Genomic DNA, 18,753 nt, shown 5'->3' with positions numbered 1-18,753 from the left:
CCAACAGAGATGCCGTGACCTGACCTGTTACCAATGGCCACGGCAGAGGAAAAAGCCAGGGCGTGGGAGAACACACGCTGGCTCCACCCGGGAAGGTAGTTTTGCTCAGGCTTCACTGGCCAAGGCAAGGCTCGTGGGCACAGATAACTTCCAGGGGGCAGGGAAATAGAATTTTACCATGTGCCCAGGAGAAGAACTAGAAATACTTGCTGCTGCAAATTTGTATACAGAGTCTGCACTTCCCTCCTTTTACACAAATGGTTGCACACAGAATGTACACTGTCCTGTATCTTGCTTTCTTACTTAATCAGTCCTGGAGATTGTTTCAAACTGGGCAATATGGACTGCACAAAGGCACTCTCTATCTTGTTCATACAGCTCACTTGCTGAACTACTATTTCTCTTTTTCTACAGCAACTACATACTGTTGGGTGCACATAAGTTAAAATATGTATGACGTGACACCCTCGTATTAATTAGATGAAGAAAGCAGGTTAGAGAGAAGTCTATATATAGGAAGGCTTGTTTGCAAAAAGAATTTATTTGCAGGAGAAAATTCTGGAAGAAAACATAGCTAATGGGAATCGCATTTGACTCTGAGCAGGGAGGATCTTCATTTTGGCTCTGTCCTTGCTTCTCTGGGCTTTCTGATTTTTTTCCATAACAGTCACTGTCAGGGTGCATTTGGCTGTTGGGAACAGAAGCCCAATCAAGAGAGGCTTATGGGTGAACCCAGGGACTTCCATGGGTCCATTTGTTCCTCAAGAACAGGGACCTTGTCTGTGCCATTCATTCACTCTATTTTGTTGAATAAATGAACATAAAATGAAAAATCAACCAGGCCCCTTGGAGTCACTGCCACTCAGTCACCCTGGCCCCAGTGCTTCTTTTTCTACCTCTAGCTCTTTTATGTCCATCTCTCCAATTCTCTTTCCAGAGTGATGTGCAATGAACCTTTAGATGCAAGGTGAAAGAGACAAACACTTAGTTGCATCTAGAGGAGAACTTTCCTGAAGTTCATAAAACTGATAGGTAGAGGCCCCTTCTCTTCCCATCTGCAGCTGGAACTGTGCAAATATTTTAATGCACTGGGCTGGAGGGGGAAGTATCAGAGAAAACTCTTATTATTATCATAAAAACTGACACTTAAGTGGGCTCCATCATGCCTCACCCCCTGTTATAGGTTGAATAGTGCCCCTCAAAAAAGATGTTAGAGGCCAGGCGCGGTGGCTCATGCCTGTAATCCTAGCACTCTGGGAGGCCAAGGGAGGATCACTTGAGCTCAGGAGTTCAAGATCAGCCTGAGGAAGAGTGAGACCCAGTCTCTACCAAAAATAGAAAAAAATTAGCTGGGCATAATGACTCATGCCTGTAGTCCCAGCTTCTCAGGAGGCTGAGGCAGGAGGCCTGGTTGAGCCCAAGAGTTTGAGGGTGCTGTGAGCTATGATGACACCACTGCACTCTCTATCCTGGGCAACAGAGTGAGACTTTGTCTCAAAAAAAAAGATGTTGGAGTCCTGACCACCTAGTCTCTGTGACCTGTGATCTTATCTGGGAAGGAGGTCTCTGCAGATGGGCAAGTTAAGATGAGGTCATTAGGGAGGGCCGTAATCTAACATGACCCTCTTTATAAAAAGGGGGAATTTGGACACACACAGACATAGACTCATACAGAGGGAAGACAACATGTAGACACAGGGAACACCACATCTACAAGCCAAGAAATGCCAAGCAAACCACCAGGAGTGGAGAGAGGCCTGGAACAGACCCCCTCACAAGAAAGAGGAACCAACCCTGAAGGACCCAATCTTGCTGACACCTTGATCTCTCACCAGTAGCCTCCAGACCTGTGAGACAGTAGATTTCTGTAGTTTAAGCCGCCCAATTTGTAATCCTGGGAAACCAATACACCCCCCCATACACACATGCACTTTAATGTTATTGAGCCAAAGAATTCAAATATACGGAGGTGACCTCTAGAATCTGTAAACAAGTGCTTATATGCTGGGAGTGGGGAGGGCTTTCTTAGGAAGGAAGCCAGAATTGAAAAGCACCTTACAGTGCACACCCCCGCCCCTGACTCCTCAGCTTGGCGATGGCCCCTGACCTGGGAACAGACACTTAGAAGCCGTCCGGTGGCAACCTGCAGCCCTGCCGCTGGCAGCACCTGCCACACTCAGCCACATGTGCAGGGTGGAAACCCGTCCTCTCCCAACAGGAAACCTCGAGACCTCGGATCAGGAAAACGTCTATTTATTCCAAAAAATACCAAGTCGCAGCTCCTCCGGCTGTCCTCACCAGGGAATTGGGGGAAGGGGCCAGTGTTGGGGAGACAGAGAGAGGTTGGCGGGGGAGGCACAGCTGTGGAGGGTCTTCTGGTCCCGAACTGCTTCTCTTGTCTCTCAGAACCGCCCCCCTCCCACGGCCCCCAACTGAAGGGGAGATGCTTGCTTGCGCACGCGTGTGTTTGTGTGTGGGTGTGCACGCGTGTGTGGGTGTTCATCTGCTGGGGGGGGCGGAGGAAGACTCAGATGTCGAGATCTCAGCTCAGGAACATGGAGGGGGACTGGCAGGACATGCCTGCTGTCACAGCCCTGGAGACCTCTCCCCACTATGGCTTATTTGAGATCAAATCAAGGTCCCAGGGTCAGGCAGCCTGTGCCGAGAGAATGGGGGCAGGGCGGGGGCCGGGGGGGGGGGGGCTCCTGGCATCCAGACGGGGAGAGCAAGTGGAGGGGGGCATACAAAAGCTGAAAGGCCCCAAGCCTCCAATCCGGGGGCTGGAGAAAGCTGAGTGTTCCCTGGGGGTGTTGCGCAGAGAGGAGGGGGTGGCTGCTTGAGCTGGCTCCTTTCAGGGATGTCACAGTCTGCCTGAGCCCTGCTGGGCTCGGGGAGGCCCTAAGAGGGGTAAGGGGAGCCCCTCGGAGCAGCTAGAAGCAATGGGGTTGGAAAGTGGGCACGGGGCCTAGGCAGACTGGGGTGGCCCCCCAGTTTCCTCAGTGTGGTGGGAGCCAGTCGTCTGCCCTAGACTCCGCACAAGGAGGGATAAACTGAGGTGCTAGTATCTGGGGGGAGACATAAGAGGGAGGGGGACGGCCCAGGGGAGGAAGAAGAGGCCCCCCGCCACCTCGCCCTGGGGGCTGGGGGAGGGGGGCATGTAGCCCTTTAAGAGTGGGGGAATGGCCGCCCCCCGCAACATGGCTATGTACAAAGAGAATTGAGGGCAGATTGTGCATTGGGGCCAGTGTGTGTTAGGGTCTCCCCGAAGCCCCTGGAGGTGCCTGGTGTGTTAGGGTGTTAGGGAGAGAGATGAGGAGCACCCCTGGCACCCACAGAGGGGACCCCTCCAGGTGTGTCTGCCCCAGGACCAGGCCAGCAGAAGATATTAATAGCATTGAGGGCCCCAGGTCAGTCACCAGCTGTCAGCCCTTCCGGCAGCGGTCAGGGACCTCCGGGGAGAGTGTGGCCTGAGCTGGCGCAGTGCTTATCCTGGGAGGGGTCCGGCTAAGAGGGATTGGGTGAGGGGCAATAATGTCATCCAAGGGCTGGAAAGCCCCACCTCTGGTGATGATGGGAGGTCATGGGCTGACCCTGTCACCAAGCAGATGGCTGGGCGAGGGGCAGTGATGTCATCAGGAGGGGTCTGGATGCCCTCACCTGGTGGGGGGAAGAGGCTGGCTGAGGCCAAGTCTGTGGTGGGGTTGATCCAGGCATCATTGTAGGTCAGGAGTGAGGCAGTGACATAATCAAGAAGGGCCAGAGTGGGGGTGATGTCATCAAAGGGGGACAGCTGGCCCCTCCCATGTCCATTTGCAGAAATGGGAAAATGGCATATTGTGCTGGTTCCCCTTAAGGGAACAACTGTAAGTACCATGCAACCCCAGAAGACAGCTACCATACAGCCTGTCATGACGTACTTGGCCCCTAAGATGATGGATCTTGGAAGGTGGTGGCACATGGTTGTAGTGGATCCTGGGAGATGATGACACCATGGTTGTGGTGGATCTTAGTAGATGATGACATCATCAGATCTCATGGATCACAGGAGATGATGACACCATGGTTGAAGTGGATTCTGCAAGGTGATGACACCAATGGCTCTCATGGATCCTGGGACATGAAGACACCATGGTTGAAGTGGGTCCCAGGAGATGAAGACATCATTGACTCTCATGGATCCTGGCAGGGATGTCACATGGCTGAAGTGGATCCTAGGAGTTATGACACCAAAGCTATGGTAGATTCTGAGACATGAGACACACGGCTAAAGAGGATCTTGGGAAGTGATGACACCATGGTTGAAGTGGATACTGGGAGGTTATGACACCATGCATGGTTCAGTCCTGGCAGGTGATGACACCACAATCATTAGGGATTATGGGAAATGGTAGCATCATCAGTCCCAGTGGATTTCAGTAGAGGATGTCACCATCAGACAAAGTGGACTCTGAAAGATAATAATATCATTGGTCATGGCAGAATCTGAGAGATGATGACACCAAGGCTGTGGTGGATCCTGGAGGTGATGACACCAAGGCTGTGGTGGACACTGGGAGGTGATGACACCAAGGCTGTGGTGGACGCTGGGAGGTGATGACACCATGGCTGTGGTGGACACTGGGAGGTGATGACACCAAGGCTGTGGTGGATCCTGGGAGGTGATGACACCAAAGCTGTGGTGGACACTGGGAGGTGATGACACCAAGGCTGTGGTGGACCCTGGGAGGTGATGACACCAAGGCTGTGGTGGACACTGGGAGGTGATGACACCATGGCTGTGGTGGATCCTGGGAGGTAATGACACCAAAGCTGTGGTGGATCCTGGGAGGTGATGACACCAGGGCTGCGGTGGACACTGGGAGGTGATGACACCAAGGCTGTGGTGGACACTGGGAGGTGATGACACCAAAGCTGTGGTGGACACTGGGAGGTGATGACACCAAGGCTGTGGTGGACCCTGCGAGGTGATGACACCAAGGCTGTGGTGGACACTGGGAGGTGATGACACCATGGCTGTGGTGGATCCTGGGAGGTGATGACACCAGGGCTGTGGTGGACACTGGGAGGTGATGACACCAAGGCTGTGGTGGATCCTGGGAGGTGATGACACCATGGCTGTGGTGGATCCTGGGAGGTGATGACACCAAGGCTGTGGTGGACCCTGGGAGGTGATGACATCAAGGCTGTGGTGGACACTGGGAGGTGATGACACCAAAGCTGTGGTGGATGCTGGGAGGTGATGACACCAAGGCTGTGGTGGACGGTGGGAGGTGATGACACCAAAGGTGTGGTGGACACTGGGAGGTGATGATACCAAGGCTGTGGTGGACGCTGGGAGGTGATGACACCAAGGCTGTGGTGGATGCTGGGAGGTGATGACACCAAGGCTGTGGTGGATGCTGGGAGGTGATGACACCAAGGCTGTGGAGGATCCTGGGAGGTGATGACACCAAAGCTGTGGTGGATGCTGGGAGGCGATGACACCAAAGCTGTGGTGGATGCTGGGAGGCGATGACACCAAGGCTGTGGTGGATCCTGGGAGGCGATGACACCAAGGCTGTGGTGGATCCTGGGAGGCGATGACACCAAGGCTGTGGTGGATCCTGGGAGGCGATGACACCAAGGCTGTGGTGGATCCTGGGAGGCGATGACACCATGGCTGTGGTGGATCCTGGGAGGCGATGACACCATGGCTGTGGTGGATCCTGGGAGGCGATGACACCATGGCTGTGGTGGATCCTGGGAGGCGATGACACCATGGCTGTGGTGGATCCTGGGAGGCAATGACACCATGGCTGTGGGGAATCATGGAAGATGGTGACATTGGCAATAGGGAATGTTGGGAGATTATGACAATATTAGTCATGGTTAATGCTGGAAGAGGATGATACCATAGTTGTGGTGGGTCATAGGGAATCCTGGGAAATGATGCTATCATCAGACACCGGTAACATTTGGCCCCAGGTGGAAAGCCATCATGAATGGTGGGTGTAATGTGGCGCTAATGATGTCATCAGCAAGGTCAATAGCAGACTCACCCCCGACCCCTCCCCCCAGCAGGAGGCCAGGACTTTGTTGACAGAGGCGATGGTGTCTCTAGATATGGCAGAAAGAAGTGAGGCCAGGCTTTGGGCCACCTATGAGTCCCATGACTCCAGCTAGGGTCCCATGACTCCCATGGGAGCTCCCTGGGAGCAGAAGCCTGTCTGGGGGTTCTGTCCCTCCAGAGCTGCTGCACAGAGGCAGGACCCAAGGCCCCATCTCCTTTCAGAGGGTCTGATGGAGATCCTGTCGGGCATGTCCCTGGGGTGGGGGGAAGGAGCAACAAAGCTGAGTCATGGCGGGACAAGGCAGAAACTGCGACACCACCGACAGTGATGGTGGCCAGAGTGGGCACTGCCTCCGAGGAGGAGGTGCTTGGTGATGACATCACAGCACTGGGGGCAGAGGCATCGCCACCATCAATCCACACACAGACCCTCATCGCTGGGGTAGGCCTCTCCACGGGGGTGGCCTCCCCAGTGATGCACCCCTCGGATGACATCTCAGCACAGGGCGCTTTCTCTGGCGTCTTCCCTAGGGCGGGGACGCCCTGCTTTCTTAGGACATGGCGGCAGCAGTGGGGGTGTCTCCTTGTGTCATCTCAGAGCATGTAGCATCTGGTGGTGACATCACACAAGGGGCTTCGTCCTGGAGAGGCCCCAGAGGGGGTTGTCATCTCTGGTGATGACATCACAGGAAGAGGCATGGTCCCTCCGATGACGTCATAGGGCAAGGCACCTTCTCTGGTGATGGCATCACAGGAGGGAGCCAGGGTCCCTGTGATGACGATGGGAAAAGGGCCTTATCTCTAGTGAGGACACAGTCAGCGAGGTATTCTCTCCTGCGTGTGTCCCAGCAAGATGGCTTTGTCTGTAGCGATGACATCACAGGACAGAGGCACCTTCTCTGCGGTGAAGGTACGGGAGGACGGTATCTCCTCCAGGACTACGATGCCAAAAGAGGCCTTAGAGCCAGAGAAGACGGTGCAGGGGCGAGACTTGCCGCTACAGTGGCATCATGGGAAGGAATCTTGGTCTCTAGGAATGATGTCATGGGACAAGGCCTCATCTCCGCTGTCACCTCACAGGAAGGGAGTCTGTGATGACGCCACAGAACGTAGGCATGGCTCTGAGCGATGACCTCATAGGCACGCCTCTTCCTCTGTGGTGACCTCATGGGAAGGAGGTCTTGTGCCTGTGGCGACATCACAGAAGCAGACATTTCTGCTAGCGGTGCCCCCATGGGTGGGCCTCCTCTAATGACATCCTGGGAAAGAGGCCGTGGCTCAAACAGTGAGTAATGGGAGAGGAATCGTGTCCGCCCTGACGCGCCGAAGGAGGCTTTGCCTCCCACCCAAGGGCGGGTCTGGTCTCAGGCCCCTGCAGCGCGTGAACCAGTGTCGGGGGTTCCAGGCTGGGATGGGGGTCCCGGGAGGCCGCAGCCCCCCAGTCCCCGGTCCTGGCCTCAGACCGTCACTTCGTTCTTGCTGGCAGTGCGCAGGTGCTGGGGCAGGTGGTGGCCGGGGATGAACTGCAGCTGCTCCAGCGTGCCCTGGCGCTGGAAGGGCGGCCTGCGCGCCAGCGTGCCCCCGCCCCCGCCGGCGTCGGACATCCAGGCGGGCTGCGGCGACCCGTGCAGGGCGTGGTGGTGGTGGGCGTGCAGGCCGGACGACGGCAGCCCGTGCAGCGGCGTGGGGGGCCCCCCGGGCCCCAGCAGCAGGTTGGAGTGCGAGGCGGCCAGGCTGGCCCGGGCGGTGGGGTCGGGGGGCAGCGCAGGGCTGCGCGGGGGCGACAGCAGGTGCTCTCGACTCTGGCGCAGGGCCTCCGGCGAGGACAGCAGCAGGTGCTCCTGCGACACAAGGCGCGCGCGCGGCAGCGTGAACTCGTAGCGCGAGGCCCGGCCCCCGTCGCCCAGCAGGTGCTCCTGGGACATGACCCGCCGCGGGTTGGGCGCGGACGTCAGGCCCAGCTCCTCCGGGCCGCCCCAGCCATCCATGCGGTAGCCGCCCCCGGTGCCGGGTCGCCGCAGGGCGTGCAGGGGCAGCGTTCCGCGGGGCGCCTCCGCCAGGTGCCGGCGCTTCAGGTAGGCCTCGTCCAGGTCCTTCTCGGCTGGGGGGAGAAGGGAAGAAGCCACAGAGGTGGGTCCCCTGCTGGCCCAGGGCCTTCCTGCCCCCCTGGCTTCCTTATGTCCCCTCCCATCCTGTACCATTTCCGACAAGGACCCCAGGCATTACCCAGGACGACCTGGTCTTCAGCCTGGGTAAGGAGCAGTGATCTCCAAATTTTAATCAATCAGAACCCCCAGGCTAATGATATGGCCACATGCAGGTTCCCGGGCCCAGCCCACAGTGCTGGGCCAGTAGATGCAGTAGATCCTTTTTCACTCCCTGCCTCCAAGTAGCCCTTCTTTTGTGGGCACAACCCAACTCTTGCTTTTGGGGAACTGCTGTCCCCTCCTTTCTATCCTATAGCAGTGATTTTCAAACCTGGAGCTGTGACCCATGGGTGGATTGTGAAGGCAATTTTGTGGATAATGACCAGCATTTTGAAAAATGAAAAGAATCAGATAGAACAGAAAACTATCAGAAGGTGTCCATATAATAGAGGAATAAGGGTAAGTGCAGTTTCATAAAATTTTTATTTCAGATATGTGCAATGAAAATATTAAAGGATGAAATGACAATATCTGGGATTTGTTTTAAAAGAATCCACCAAAAGTTGGGGCAGACAGAGGATAGATTAACAGAATGGCACTTGCTGTGAAGTCTGGGTGATGGGAACATGGGGCTCATTTTATAATTTTCTCTATTCTTTTTTTTTTTTTTTTTTTGAGACAGAGTCTTGCTTTGTTGCTCAGGCTAGAGTGAGTGCTGTGGCGTCAGCCTAGCTCACAGCAACCTCAAACTCCTGGGCTCAAGCGATCCTTCTGTCTCAGCCTCCCAAGTAGCTGGGACTACAGGCATGTGCCACAATGCCCAGCTAATTTTTTCTATATATATTAGTTGGCCAATTAGTTTCTTTCTATTTATAGTAGAGACGGGTCTCGCTCTTGCTCAGGTTGGTTTTGAACTCCCGACCTCGAGCAATCCACCCGCCTCGGCCTCCCAGAGAGCTAGGATTACAGGCGTGAGCCACCGCGCCTGGCCAATTTTCTCTATTCTTGTGTATGTTTAAAATGTTTACAATACATTTCAAACCTTTCCTCTAACTAAAAAAAAAATATGTATGTATGTGCATCGCATGGATCATGATATAAAAAGTGTTTCTGAGTGTGGCTTATAGTTTACAATGTTTGAGGGCTGCTCCACTGCCAGGGGTGGGCCACAGACCGGGAATTGTCCAATCAGAGTCACAGGGATTGTTTCAGGGATGGGCACGTAACTCAGTTTGGGCCAATGGGATCCAGGCCTGGGATTTTTGGTGGAATCCTTGGGAGAGACTCTTTTCTGCCAGGGTCTAAGCTGGTAGAATGGCAGTCTGACAATTGTCATGGCTATCTTTGCTCCCACGAGGGGAGAATCTGTCTGCAAATGAGAGATGTGGACTCCTGCAGACAGCTTTTGAGCTTCTAGACCAGCCGTTCTGCAAGCAAGGACCCTGTAGACTTTCTATTATCAAGCCAACTTTCGTTGTTGTTATTGTTTGCTTAAATTGTATTTCTTTTTTTTTTTTTTTAATGAAGGATCCTATTATGGAATTAAATTGTATTTCTATTAATTGCAAGTATAAGTCCTAATGAATACAATAAGTCTTGGGGGGGCCATGAATTTGCATTAAAAAAACAACACCCCAGGTAATTCTGATATAAAATCACCTCAGGTAATTCTGGAACAGACTTGGAGAGAAGCCTGGGTATTACTGTCCATGGTTCTGAACCTGGACTCTGTCCCTGTTCCCGCCCGGTCACAACCCTTCCCAGGACTCACCCAGCCTCTTGAGGGAGGAGTAGCGGCTCAGCTCGGATTTCACGGCGGCCTCGTAGGATGGGGGCAGGTGCGAGAGGTTGTGGAAGGACCGAGAGCAGGACAGCGTGGAGTAGTGCAAGGAGGGGCTGGGCGGTGGCATGGCCCGCCAATCTGGGGCAGAGGGGAAGGGCCAGGGTCAGTCAGCCCCTCCTCCCTCAGACCTGGGGGTCCCATTCCCAGCTCCTCCTCCCTCAGACCCAGCTGATCCTCAGGGTGTCAGAAATCTGAGATTCCAGTCCCTCAAAACTCCAGTAGTTTAGCCTCCCTCACTCCCCCCACAGGAGACAGGCTTATGGCTGGAGAGAGGACATGTCCCAGGAGGGAGCACCTGACATTTGTCAGCACCCATTGAGTGCCTGGCTGGCCCCAGGCTGGGAGGTGCACTCCACGCATTTTCCCCACAGCCCAGTGGGAGTGAGATGACAACTTTCGGTGTCCACAGGAGGACCCTCAGGCTACCTTGGCGACCTGGCTAGACTGTGAGCACCATCGGGGAGGGCTCACTGGGTCTCACTCCTGCCCTTTCCTGGGCACCTGGCATGGGCTGGCCCACACAAGGGCGGGAGGGGAAGGAGCCCTGCCCCTCCTCGCAGCCCAGCCCCTGGTCCGTACCCATTGTGCCGCCGTGGTGCTTGGGGCTGCCGACGTTGAGGTGCAGGTAGTTGTGGTGCAGATTATCTGGGGGGACCGAGAAGAAAGCTGATGTCACTGCCATCGCCTGTTCCAGCTGGCACTGCTGCCCTGCTATCTTGGAAGGATCCTGGCCCAAGCTTGTTAGAACCCCACAGATCAACCCATGCTATTGGCCATATGGGGGAAACTGAGGCTGGGGACTTGAGGATGGAAAGTGTGGGCACAGGCTCATGGCTGGGTAAGTGGGCTATCCCCAGTCTCTACTGCCCACCCCGATACCAAGTCCAGAGATCTGGGGGGCTCTCCTTGCCTCCTCCCTCCACCTCCCCACTCACATCCTGATGTCTACAGTCTCTTCCTTCATCCCTTCCCTCAACCACACTGTTCTCTGATTCTCGAATGAGCCCAGTATGGTCCTGCCACAGGCCCTTTGCACATGCTGCTGTGCTGTTCTTGCTGCCTTGAATTCCTTCTTCCTGTCTTTGCCTGAAGAACTCCTACTCATTCTTCAAGATCCAACTTGAATGTCTCCTCTCCTGCACCCCTGGCTCCAGCTCAGTCCTCATCCTCTTCCTGCCTGGCACCATCCCAGCCTCCTCCTGAGCCTCTTTCCTCTCGTTTCTGCCCTTTGCATGGGCTCCAGAGAAATACTTCTCCCATCCACTTCTGACTGTGCTGCTCCCCTGCTCTAAGTTCTCTGTGGCTCCCCATCATTCCCAGGACAAAAGCAGAGCTCCTCAGCTCAGCCAGGCACTCATGGCCCTTCTTGAGGTTTCTGTGCACCCTCTCCCTGGCCTCGGGTCTGGCTGCCTCACAAGCTCTGCTCCTCCACACAGAGCACCCTCCCCCAGCCCGGTAACTCCCCTCATCCTCCAGACCTTGGCTCAGACAGCACTCCCTGGGGAAGCCCTCCTGCCCCTCGAACCACACGAGACCTTTCTCAATGCCCACTTAGAGCTCCTTGGACTTCTCTGTTGATGCCCTCATCATGAAATATAATATAAAAATATTGTGCCGGGCGCGGTGTCTCACGCCTGTAATCCTAGCTCTCTGGGAGGCCGAGGCGGGCGGATTGCTCGAGGTCAGGAGTTCGAAACCAGCCTGAGCAAGAGCGAGACCCCGTCTCTACTATAAATAGAAAGAAACTAATTGGCCAACTAATATATATAGAAAAAATTAGCCGGGCATGGTGGCGCATGCCTGTAGTCCCAGCTACTTGGGAGGCTGAGACAGAAGGATTGCTTGAGCCCAGGAGTTTGAGGTTGCTGTGAGCTAGGCTGATGCCACGGCACTCACTCTAGCCTGGGCAACAAAGTGAGACTCTGTCTCAAAAAAAAAAAAAAATATTGTGGTATATTTTAGATAATTATATAATGAATATATTATATTTATTATAATATATTACATTTAAAATATATTATATAACGAATACATAATAATTATGTCATAGTTAACAATTATAAGAGCTCACACATACGTAGTATTTCTTTCTTTTTTTTTTGAGACAGAGTCTCACTTTGTTGCCCAGGCTAGAGTGAGTGCCGTGGCGTCAGCCTCGCTCACAGCAACCTCCAACTCCTGGGCTCAAGCGATCCTCCTGCCTCAGCCTCCTGAGTAGCTGGGACTACAGGCATGCGCCACCATGCCCGGCTAATTTTTTCTATATATATTAGTTGGCCAATTAATTTCTTTCAATTTATATTGAGACAGTTCGAACTCCTAACCTCGAGCAATCTGCCCGCCTCAGCCTCCCAGAGTGTTAGGATTACAGGCGTGAGCCACCGCGCCCGGCCTTACGTAGTATTTCTTTTCCCTGTCTTACACATTGATCTAAGCACCTGACTCACGAACTCATTCAATCTTCACAATAACCCTATGAGGTGAGTGCTGTTGTGTGTTTCTTATTTTACGGATGAGGAAACTGAGACCCAGAGAGGTGAAGTCACTTGTCTCAGGTCACACAGTGGCAGGGCCAGGATTCAAACCCAAGCAGTCTGGCTCCCCACAAATTCTAATTAAATAGTTAAGTGTGTCCTTATGTGTAGCTGGCTGTCGCGTGGTCTGATACCGAGCTCAGGAGCTGAGAACGTCTAAATCTAAGTCACCAACCAAGGTGTCCATGGCGCCCACCCAGGCCGTCCACCGGAGGGCCTGGCTCACTGCGGCGTCCCCAGCCCCGCCCCCATCGCCCGGATGAAGGACAGAAGGGTTCAGGGCGGGCAGAGGCGGGGCAGGGCCTGGGCAACGGGGGTGGGGCCATCGGGGGCGGAGCTACAGGGACGAAGGGCGTGGCCCGAGACAGAGGCTGCAGCCGCCGCACCCACGTCCCACTCACCGAGGTTGGAGGACTTCACGGTGTTGTAGAGGCTCTTGGGCGTCCTGGGGGCTATGCTGTCGGAACCCCCGAGCCCCGGGGTCAGGGAGCTGCTTCGGGCCCGGTCCGGGCGGGTCCCAGGTCCTCCCTGATGCCTCAGAATGTCCACCAGAGCCCTAAAGGTGGGAGAGAGACGGTCGGCGGCCTGGGGGCTGGGGCGGGAGTGCGGGGGCGGGGCCAGCCTCTTTCCCTTCCCTGTTCCCACGGTCGGGGGAATCGGTCCCGCATCCTTGCTGCTAGCCTTTGGCCACGCCCCCTCCAATGTCACACTTTGGCCCATTTTCGTGCCCCTTCCCCAATTCATTTGGACCCCACCCCTTCTGTGGCCCCTCCCATATCCTCCTCCCTGTGGGCCCTCCCCATCCTGAGTCTGGGACCCCATTTCTGTTCCTGTTGCCGCCTTCCCCATGGCACTAAGGGGTGCCTCATTCACCCGGGTACGTGGACCGCAAATCTTAGCATCACCCTTGACTCCCTTTTTTTCCTCTTATGCCTTTCAGCGATGCCGTGGATTCAACCCCCAAAGTACAGCCTGAATCGGCCCACTTCTCCCGCCTCTGCTGCCCCCAGCACACTCTCTGACCTGCACCGTGGCAGTGGCCTCCTCACCGGTCTGCCCACGGCTGCCCCTGGCTCTACAGTCCAGTCGCACACGCACAGCTCAGTGGTTTTTAAAAATTGTCCGAGGGCGTCACCCCTGAGCTCAGGACCCTCGAGTGGCTCCCCATCACACTCAGAATAAACCCGGCCCTGCCTGCCTCTCCTCACCTCCTCCAGCCCACCGCACTCCAGCTGCACCGACCCCTTTCCCGTCCTGCAAACAAGCCACCTGGGGGCTTCGCAGGTGACATTTCCCCCCTGTGAGAAGGGAATGTCCTTCTCACAGATACCTGCTTCTCCCTTCTTCAGGTCTCTGCTCTGAAAGGCCTTTTCTGACCACTTGATCTAAACCGACACCCACTCCTCCAAAACCGTGTGCTGTTTTATCTTCTTCACAGCAACTACCAAGATCTAAAATTATATTGCATATGCATATACGTACTGACTCCACCACTAACATGTCGCGAACACCTGCCATGTGCCAGGACTCTACATGAATCAACTCGGTTAATCTTCATTACAATCCGAATACGTGCGGGCTATTCGCTTCATTGTACGGACAGGAAACTGAGGCACAGAGAGGTTAAGCAAATTGTCCTGTGTCACGCAGCCTGCAGGCAGCGAACCTGGGTTTGGAAGCCTGGCTTATCAGGGCAGAGACCTTATTTTGTTCATGTGATATCTCCAGTTTCTGGCTCACGGAAGTTGCTCAAGAAATATTTGTCCGATGAATAAGGACCCGAGCTTCCCCTGCTCCCTCCATCACTCCTCAACAGCCAGGTGGGTTCCGACGCATCTATCCTCATGCTCTGCCCATCTTCGGCTGCTGCGGGTGGCTGCCACCTCAGCCTCTGACCACGCCCCCACCACTGTAGCCCCGCCCTCCTCAGATGGCCCCACCTCCACTGCCCAGGCCCCGCCCCCAGGCTCCCTGAAGTCCAACTTTGAGCACACACTCACCTGGGCACGTTGATCTCACGGTGCGCCCTGGGCGCACGGGACGCCTTGCTGAAGGCCACTTTGGCGCCGACGCCCACAGCCAGGGCAAAGCTGATGACCCCGCACACCACATAGGCCGTGCTGCCTCCGGGGCCTTCGCCCCCGCGTCCCCCTGGGCCCCCCGCCCTGCCCCCTTCCAGCCACCCGGCCTGGCCAGGCCCTGGCCCCCCGCCCGCACCCCCGGCGCCCCCAGCGCCCCCGGCCAGCGGCGGCGGCGTGGTGGCCCAGCGTGGCGTGTCGTAGTTGGAGCAGGAGGCCTGAGCCAGGCGCATGTGGCGGTGCTCGCAGCAGAAGCGGTAGTGGCAGGTGCCGCAGCAGAAGCGGTAGGAGCCCGTGCTGCAGTTGAAGGTGGCGTCGTACTGGCCCATGACATCGTAGTAGCCATGGCAGAGCTCGGCGGGAGGGGGCGCCCGTGCCGCGGCACCCGTCCCGCCTGCCGAGCCGGTCTTGGTGCCGTTGGCGCTCGGGCCCGCCGCGCCCCCGCCGCCAGTCAGCGCCCCGGTCAGGCGCCGCAGGTGCGCCAGCAGGGCGGGCAGCGGGCCGGGGGGCTCGGCGCTCGTGGTGTTGGACGGGCGCGCCCCGGCCTGGCCCGAGGTGGCCGCCAGGAGTGCGAGGAGCAGGAGGGCCGGCATGGAGCGCGCAGGAGGTCGGACCCGGCCGCCAGGCTGCAGAGGTGGGAGCGGTGGGCGGGAGAGAGATGGGGGGGCGGCGTGCAGGGGGGAGGGCGGAGAGGCTGAGGGAGGCGGGCCAGGGAAGGTAGAGGGGCGGAGAGCGACAGCAAGGATGGGGGCGCGTGGGCCAGAGTTGCGCCCCACGCGATGACGGGCGGCGCGGGGGGCGGTGGAGGCGCGCCCGGACGCGCCGGAGGAGAAGAAAAATGGCAATGTGCGGACGGAAAAAGGATCAGACGGGTGATGAATGGAGGAAAGAGATTGGGAGGACCGAGGAGACATCAGGGGGTGTGCAGAAATGAGAGGGAAGGGCAAAAAGCAGGAACGCGTGACGGAAGGCGACGGAACCGGTGCGGGAGGGGCGGTGGGGCGGGGAAGTGGGGGCCGAGGAGGGCAGGAAGGGAGACAGATGAGGGGTGGGTGGGAGAAGGGAGAAAAGAAAGGGAGGAGGAGGAGGGGGGAGGAAGGGAGGGAGAGAGAGATTGAAGTTGAGAATTGGAGCGTATAGACCAGGCAGCGGCGAGCGGTAGCGCTGGGTTTCCAGCCGCGCGCTGCCGACACGGGGCAGAGTCCCACTTTTGTGGGAGCCGGTCCTGTGCATCACAGGGTGTTTAGCAGCATCCACCGGACGCCGGGAGCGTCCACATCCCCCCAGCTTGCAACGGGCACTGTCAAATGTCCCCCTGGTGGGACAGGCACAATTGCCCGCCCGCCCCGTTGAGAACCACCGGCTTACACCATATGCTCCTCAGCGCCCCCCAGTGCCCATGTCTCTCCTTTATTTAGGTCCGGTAACCGAGGGACCCCAGGCCTCTCACACAGCCCCCCCCCACTCTCACAGCGCCAGGTCTGAAATGTCTCCCTCCACGGCTGGGGGGAGGGGCAGCGCAGCAGAGTGGTTTATCTCCCAGCTGCTTGACACCGTAAGCCCTCTGTGCCTCAGTTTCCCCATCTGTAAAATGGCGTAATGATGGTTATCCTTATCACTTGTGGTCGGGAGAGCGAATATGTGTGAAGAGCCTGGAACAGTGCCTGGCATGTGCAGCTGGAAGCGTTCGGTGCTGCTGCTACTATTTGAGAAGGGAGATACAGGGTGAGGAGGGGCGAAGAGAGGAGGAGAAGAGGTGTGGGAGGTGAGGGCCAGGTGGGGCAGGTCTTCCAGCTGCTTCTACGGCAAGTCCAGCCATGTCCCAGACACGCCCAGCAGACCCGATGGACACAGAGGCAGTGGGGAGGATGCTAGAGGCAGGGAGAGGGGGGTCTGAGCCCCCCAGGAGGAATGACCTAGTGGTTAAAGGCAGGCTCTGGGGTGACAGTCCCCCCCGATCCCCACTTTTCTCCTCTGCAGGATGATGATCCTAACAGCCCCTGCCCTGAAGGGGACTTCCTCGAAGCTTAGCCCAGGGGCCAGCAGTGCGGGACACGGATTCCTTCTGCAAATATTCCCTCGAGAAATGTCTGCTGAGCATCTTTGCTGGCCTGAACGCCGCTGTGCGCGCTGAGGATGCGGTGGTGACAGAACCCACAGGGTTCCTGCCTTTTGGGGCTTTATGCTCTAGTGACAGGAGAGTCCGTCAACAGACACAGATGAATGTGGTGCACGTTGCAGATGATTGTGAAGAAATATTGAGAAATTATGAAGGAAACTGTGAAGAAATGAAGGCAACCTAAAGGGATGGAGGATGGGATTAATTTGCTAAATATAATTCAGTATTGCTTTTATTATTTGTCCTTGCCATTTGTGTGTGTCCAGGGAGCAGACCACCGCCAACAAAACTGCTAGTGGTTGGGATGGGGGAGGCTTACGGGGGCTCTGAGGCTCCCCAAGCCTCAGCTTACCCCCTCCCACAGGGGCCTCAACTCTCCTTTTCAGTTATAGCTTGGACCCCTCCCCTGAACTTGGGGTACAATACCCAAATGCCTACTGGACACCTCCACTTGGGTGGGTAATGGGCATATTAGATGTGGCTTTGGCTGGGCACAGTCCTCACACCTGTAATCCTAGCACTCTGGGAGGCCAAGGCGGGAGAATCACCTGAGGTCAGGAGTTCGAGAACACCCTGAGCAAGAGTGAGTCCCCCATCTCTATTAAAAATAGAAAAAATTAGCTGGGCGTAGTGGCATGCACCTGTAGTCTCAGCTACTCAGGAGGCTGAGGCACGAGGATCGCTCGAGCCCAGGAGTTCGAGGTTGCAGTCAGATACGATGACTTCACTCACTGCACTCCAGCCAGGGGGATACAGGGTGAGGAGGGGCGATGGAGACTCTTGTTGACTCTTTCTCAATAAAAAAAAAAAAAAATCAAACAAACAAAAAAACAGTGTGGGCGGGGGAAGAAAGAAATGGTTTGGCCCACACTGTGGAAAAGAGTTTGGTGGTTCCTTAAAAAGTTAAACAGAATTACCGCACAACCCAGCAATTCCACTCTTAGGTATCTATCCCAAAGAATTCAAAACACAGGTTCATGCAAAAACTTACACGTGAATGTTCATAGCAGCATCTTGCACAATGGCCAAAAAGTGGAAACAACCGAAGTATCCTTCACTTGGAATGGATAAACAGAACGTGGCACATCCATACAATGGAATATTATTCAGCCATAAAAGGAACAGAGCTCTGATACATGCTACAGCACGCATGAACCTTGAAGACATTGCAAAGCCAGACATAGAGATGACACAGTATATGGTTACACGTATATGAAATGTCCACAACAGTCAGATCCCCACAGACAGAAAGCCGGTGGGGAACTGCTTGGCGCTAGCTGGGGGAGAAGAATGGGGAGTGACTGCTAATGGGTACTGGGCTTCCTTTTGGGGTGATAAGAATATTCTGGAACTAGATAATAGTGATGGTTGTATAACATAGTGAATATACTAAATGCCACTGAATTGCACACTTCAAAATGGCTAAATGGTTAAATTTTGTGTTAAAATCGTGTATTTTGCCACAATTTTAAAAAAAAAACAACAAAGGTAAGAGTCTTTCCCCCCTGCTTTGGCTTCCTGTCACTCCAGGAATAAACCCCAACTCTGCACCAGGAGCGCCTGCTTTCCAGCTTCCCTGTTTCCTTCATACCTTTCCAGGTTCATGCCCAAGAGGTTCCCACCTTCCTGCCTTCGCACTTGCTGTTCCCTTCATTGGGGACCCCTCTTCCCACAGATCTTGGTGTAGCCTGGCCACCTTTCTTCCTTCCTCCAGGGTGTCCCTCATGTGTCATCCCAGCCACTCTCCCCTGCCAGATCTGTGACAGCAGCCCAGACACTCTGCTTTCCTCACTCCTTTTGTATCTGTTCATGGCTCTGATCTCTACCTGCCACAGGTAGGTATTGACTGAGTGTCCATTTCCCCCCACTTGGCTATAGACTCCATGAAGGCAGATGTCTTTGCCTGTGTCAAGTTCACCATTCCGTCTACAGCACCAGCTCCAGTTCCTGACACATAGTAGGTGCTCAATAAATATTTGGTGG

The 18,753-nt window shown here is 55.5% G+C and overlaps 1 protein-coding gene, 1 long non-coding RNA gene and 1 pseudogene across 2 annotated transcripts; 1 reads left to right on the top strand and 2 right to left on the bottom strand.

Annotated features, from left to right (window-relative positions):
• Window positions 1-6,545: 6,545 nt before the first annotated feature.
• LOC105863317 (uncharacterized) lies at window positions 6,546-7,284 on the bottom strand (annotated as a pseudogene).
• Window positions 7,285-7,506: 222 nt separating this feature from the next.
• SHISA7 (shisa family member 7) lies at window positions 7,507-15,327 on the bottom strand. The gene is made up of 5 exons (XM_012750253.3): window positions 14,574-15,327; window positions 12,975-13,129; window positions 10,619-10,684; window positions 9,968-10,117; window positions 7,507-8,150 (listed from the first exon to the last, which is right to left on the bottom strand). Exons 1-5 carry the CDS (start codon window positions 15,242-15,244, stop codon window positions 7,507-7,509), a joined length of 1,686 nt encoding a protein of 561 aa, XP_012605707.2. The 5' UTR covers window positions 15,245-15,327.
• Window positions 15,198-17,005, top strand: LOC142865756 (uncharacterized). The gene is made up of 2 exons (XR_012915887.1): window positions 15,198-15,285; window positions 16,632-17,005. It is a non-coding gene; the product is annotated as an uncharacterized LOC142865756 (long non-coding RNA).
• Window positions 17,006-18,753: the final 1,748 nt, after the last annotated feature.

The sequence above is a fragment of the Microcebus murinus genome, chromosome 32 (genome assembly GCF_040939455.1).
Source record: "Microcebus murinus isolate Inina chromosome 32, M.murinus_Inina_mat1.0, whole genome shotgun sequence".
In the NCBI taxonomy this organism is placed as follows: Eukaryota; Metazoa; Chordata; class Mammalia; order Primates; family Cheirogaleidae; genus Microcebus; species Microcebus murinus.
This window is presented reverse-complemented; position numbering and strand designations above follow the sequence as displayed.

Coding starts and splice junctions, on each gene's coding strand:
- SHISA7 (XM_012750253.3), bottom strand. CDS start 15,244: ATGCCGGCCCTCCTGCTCCTCGCACTCCTGGCGGCCACCTCGGGCCAG. Junction 10,685..12,974: donor CGTGAAGTCCTCCAACCTCG/GTGAGTGGGACG, acceptor CGGTCCCCCCAG/ATAATCTGCACCACAACTAC. Junction 8,151..9,967: donor CTCCTCCCTCAAGAGGCTGG/GTGAGTCCTGGG, acceptor TTCTCCCCCCAG/CCGAGAAGGACCTGGACGAG.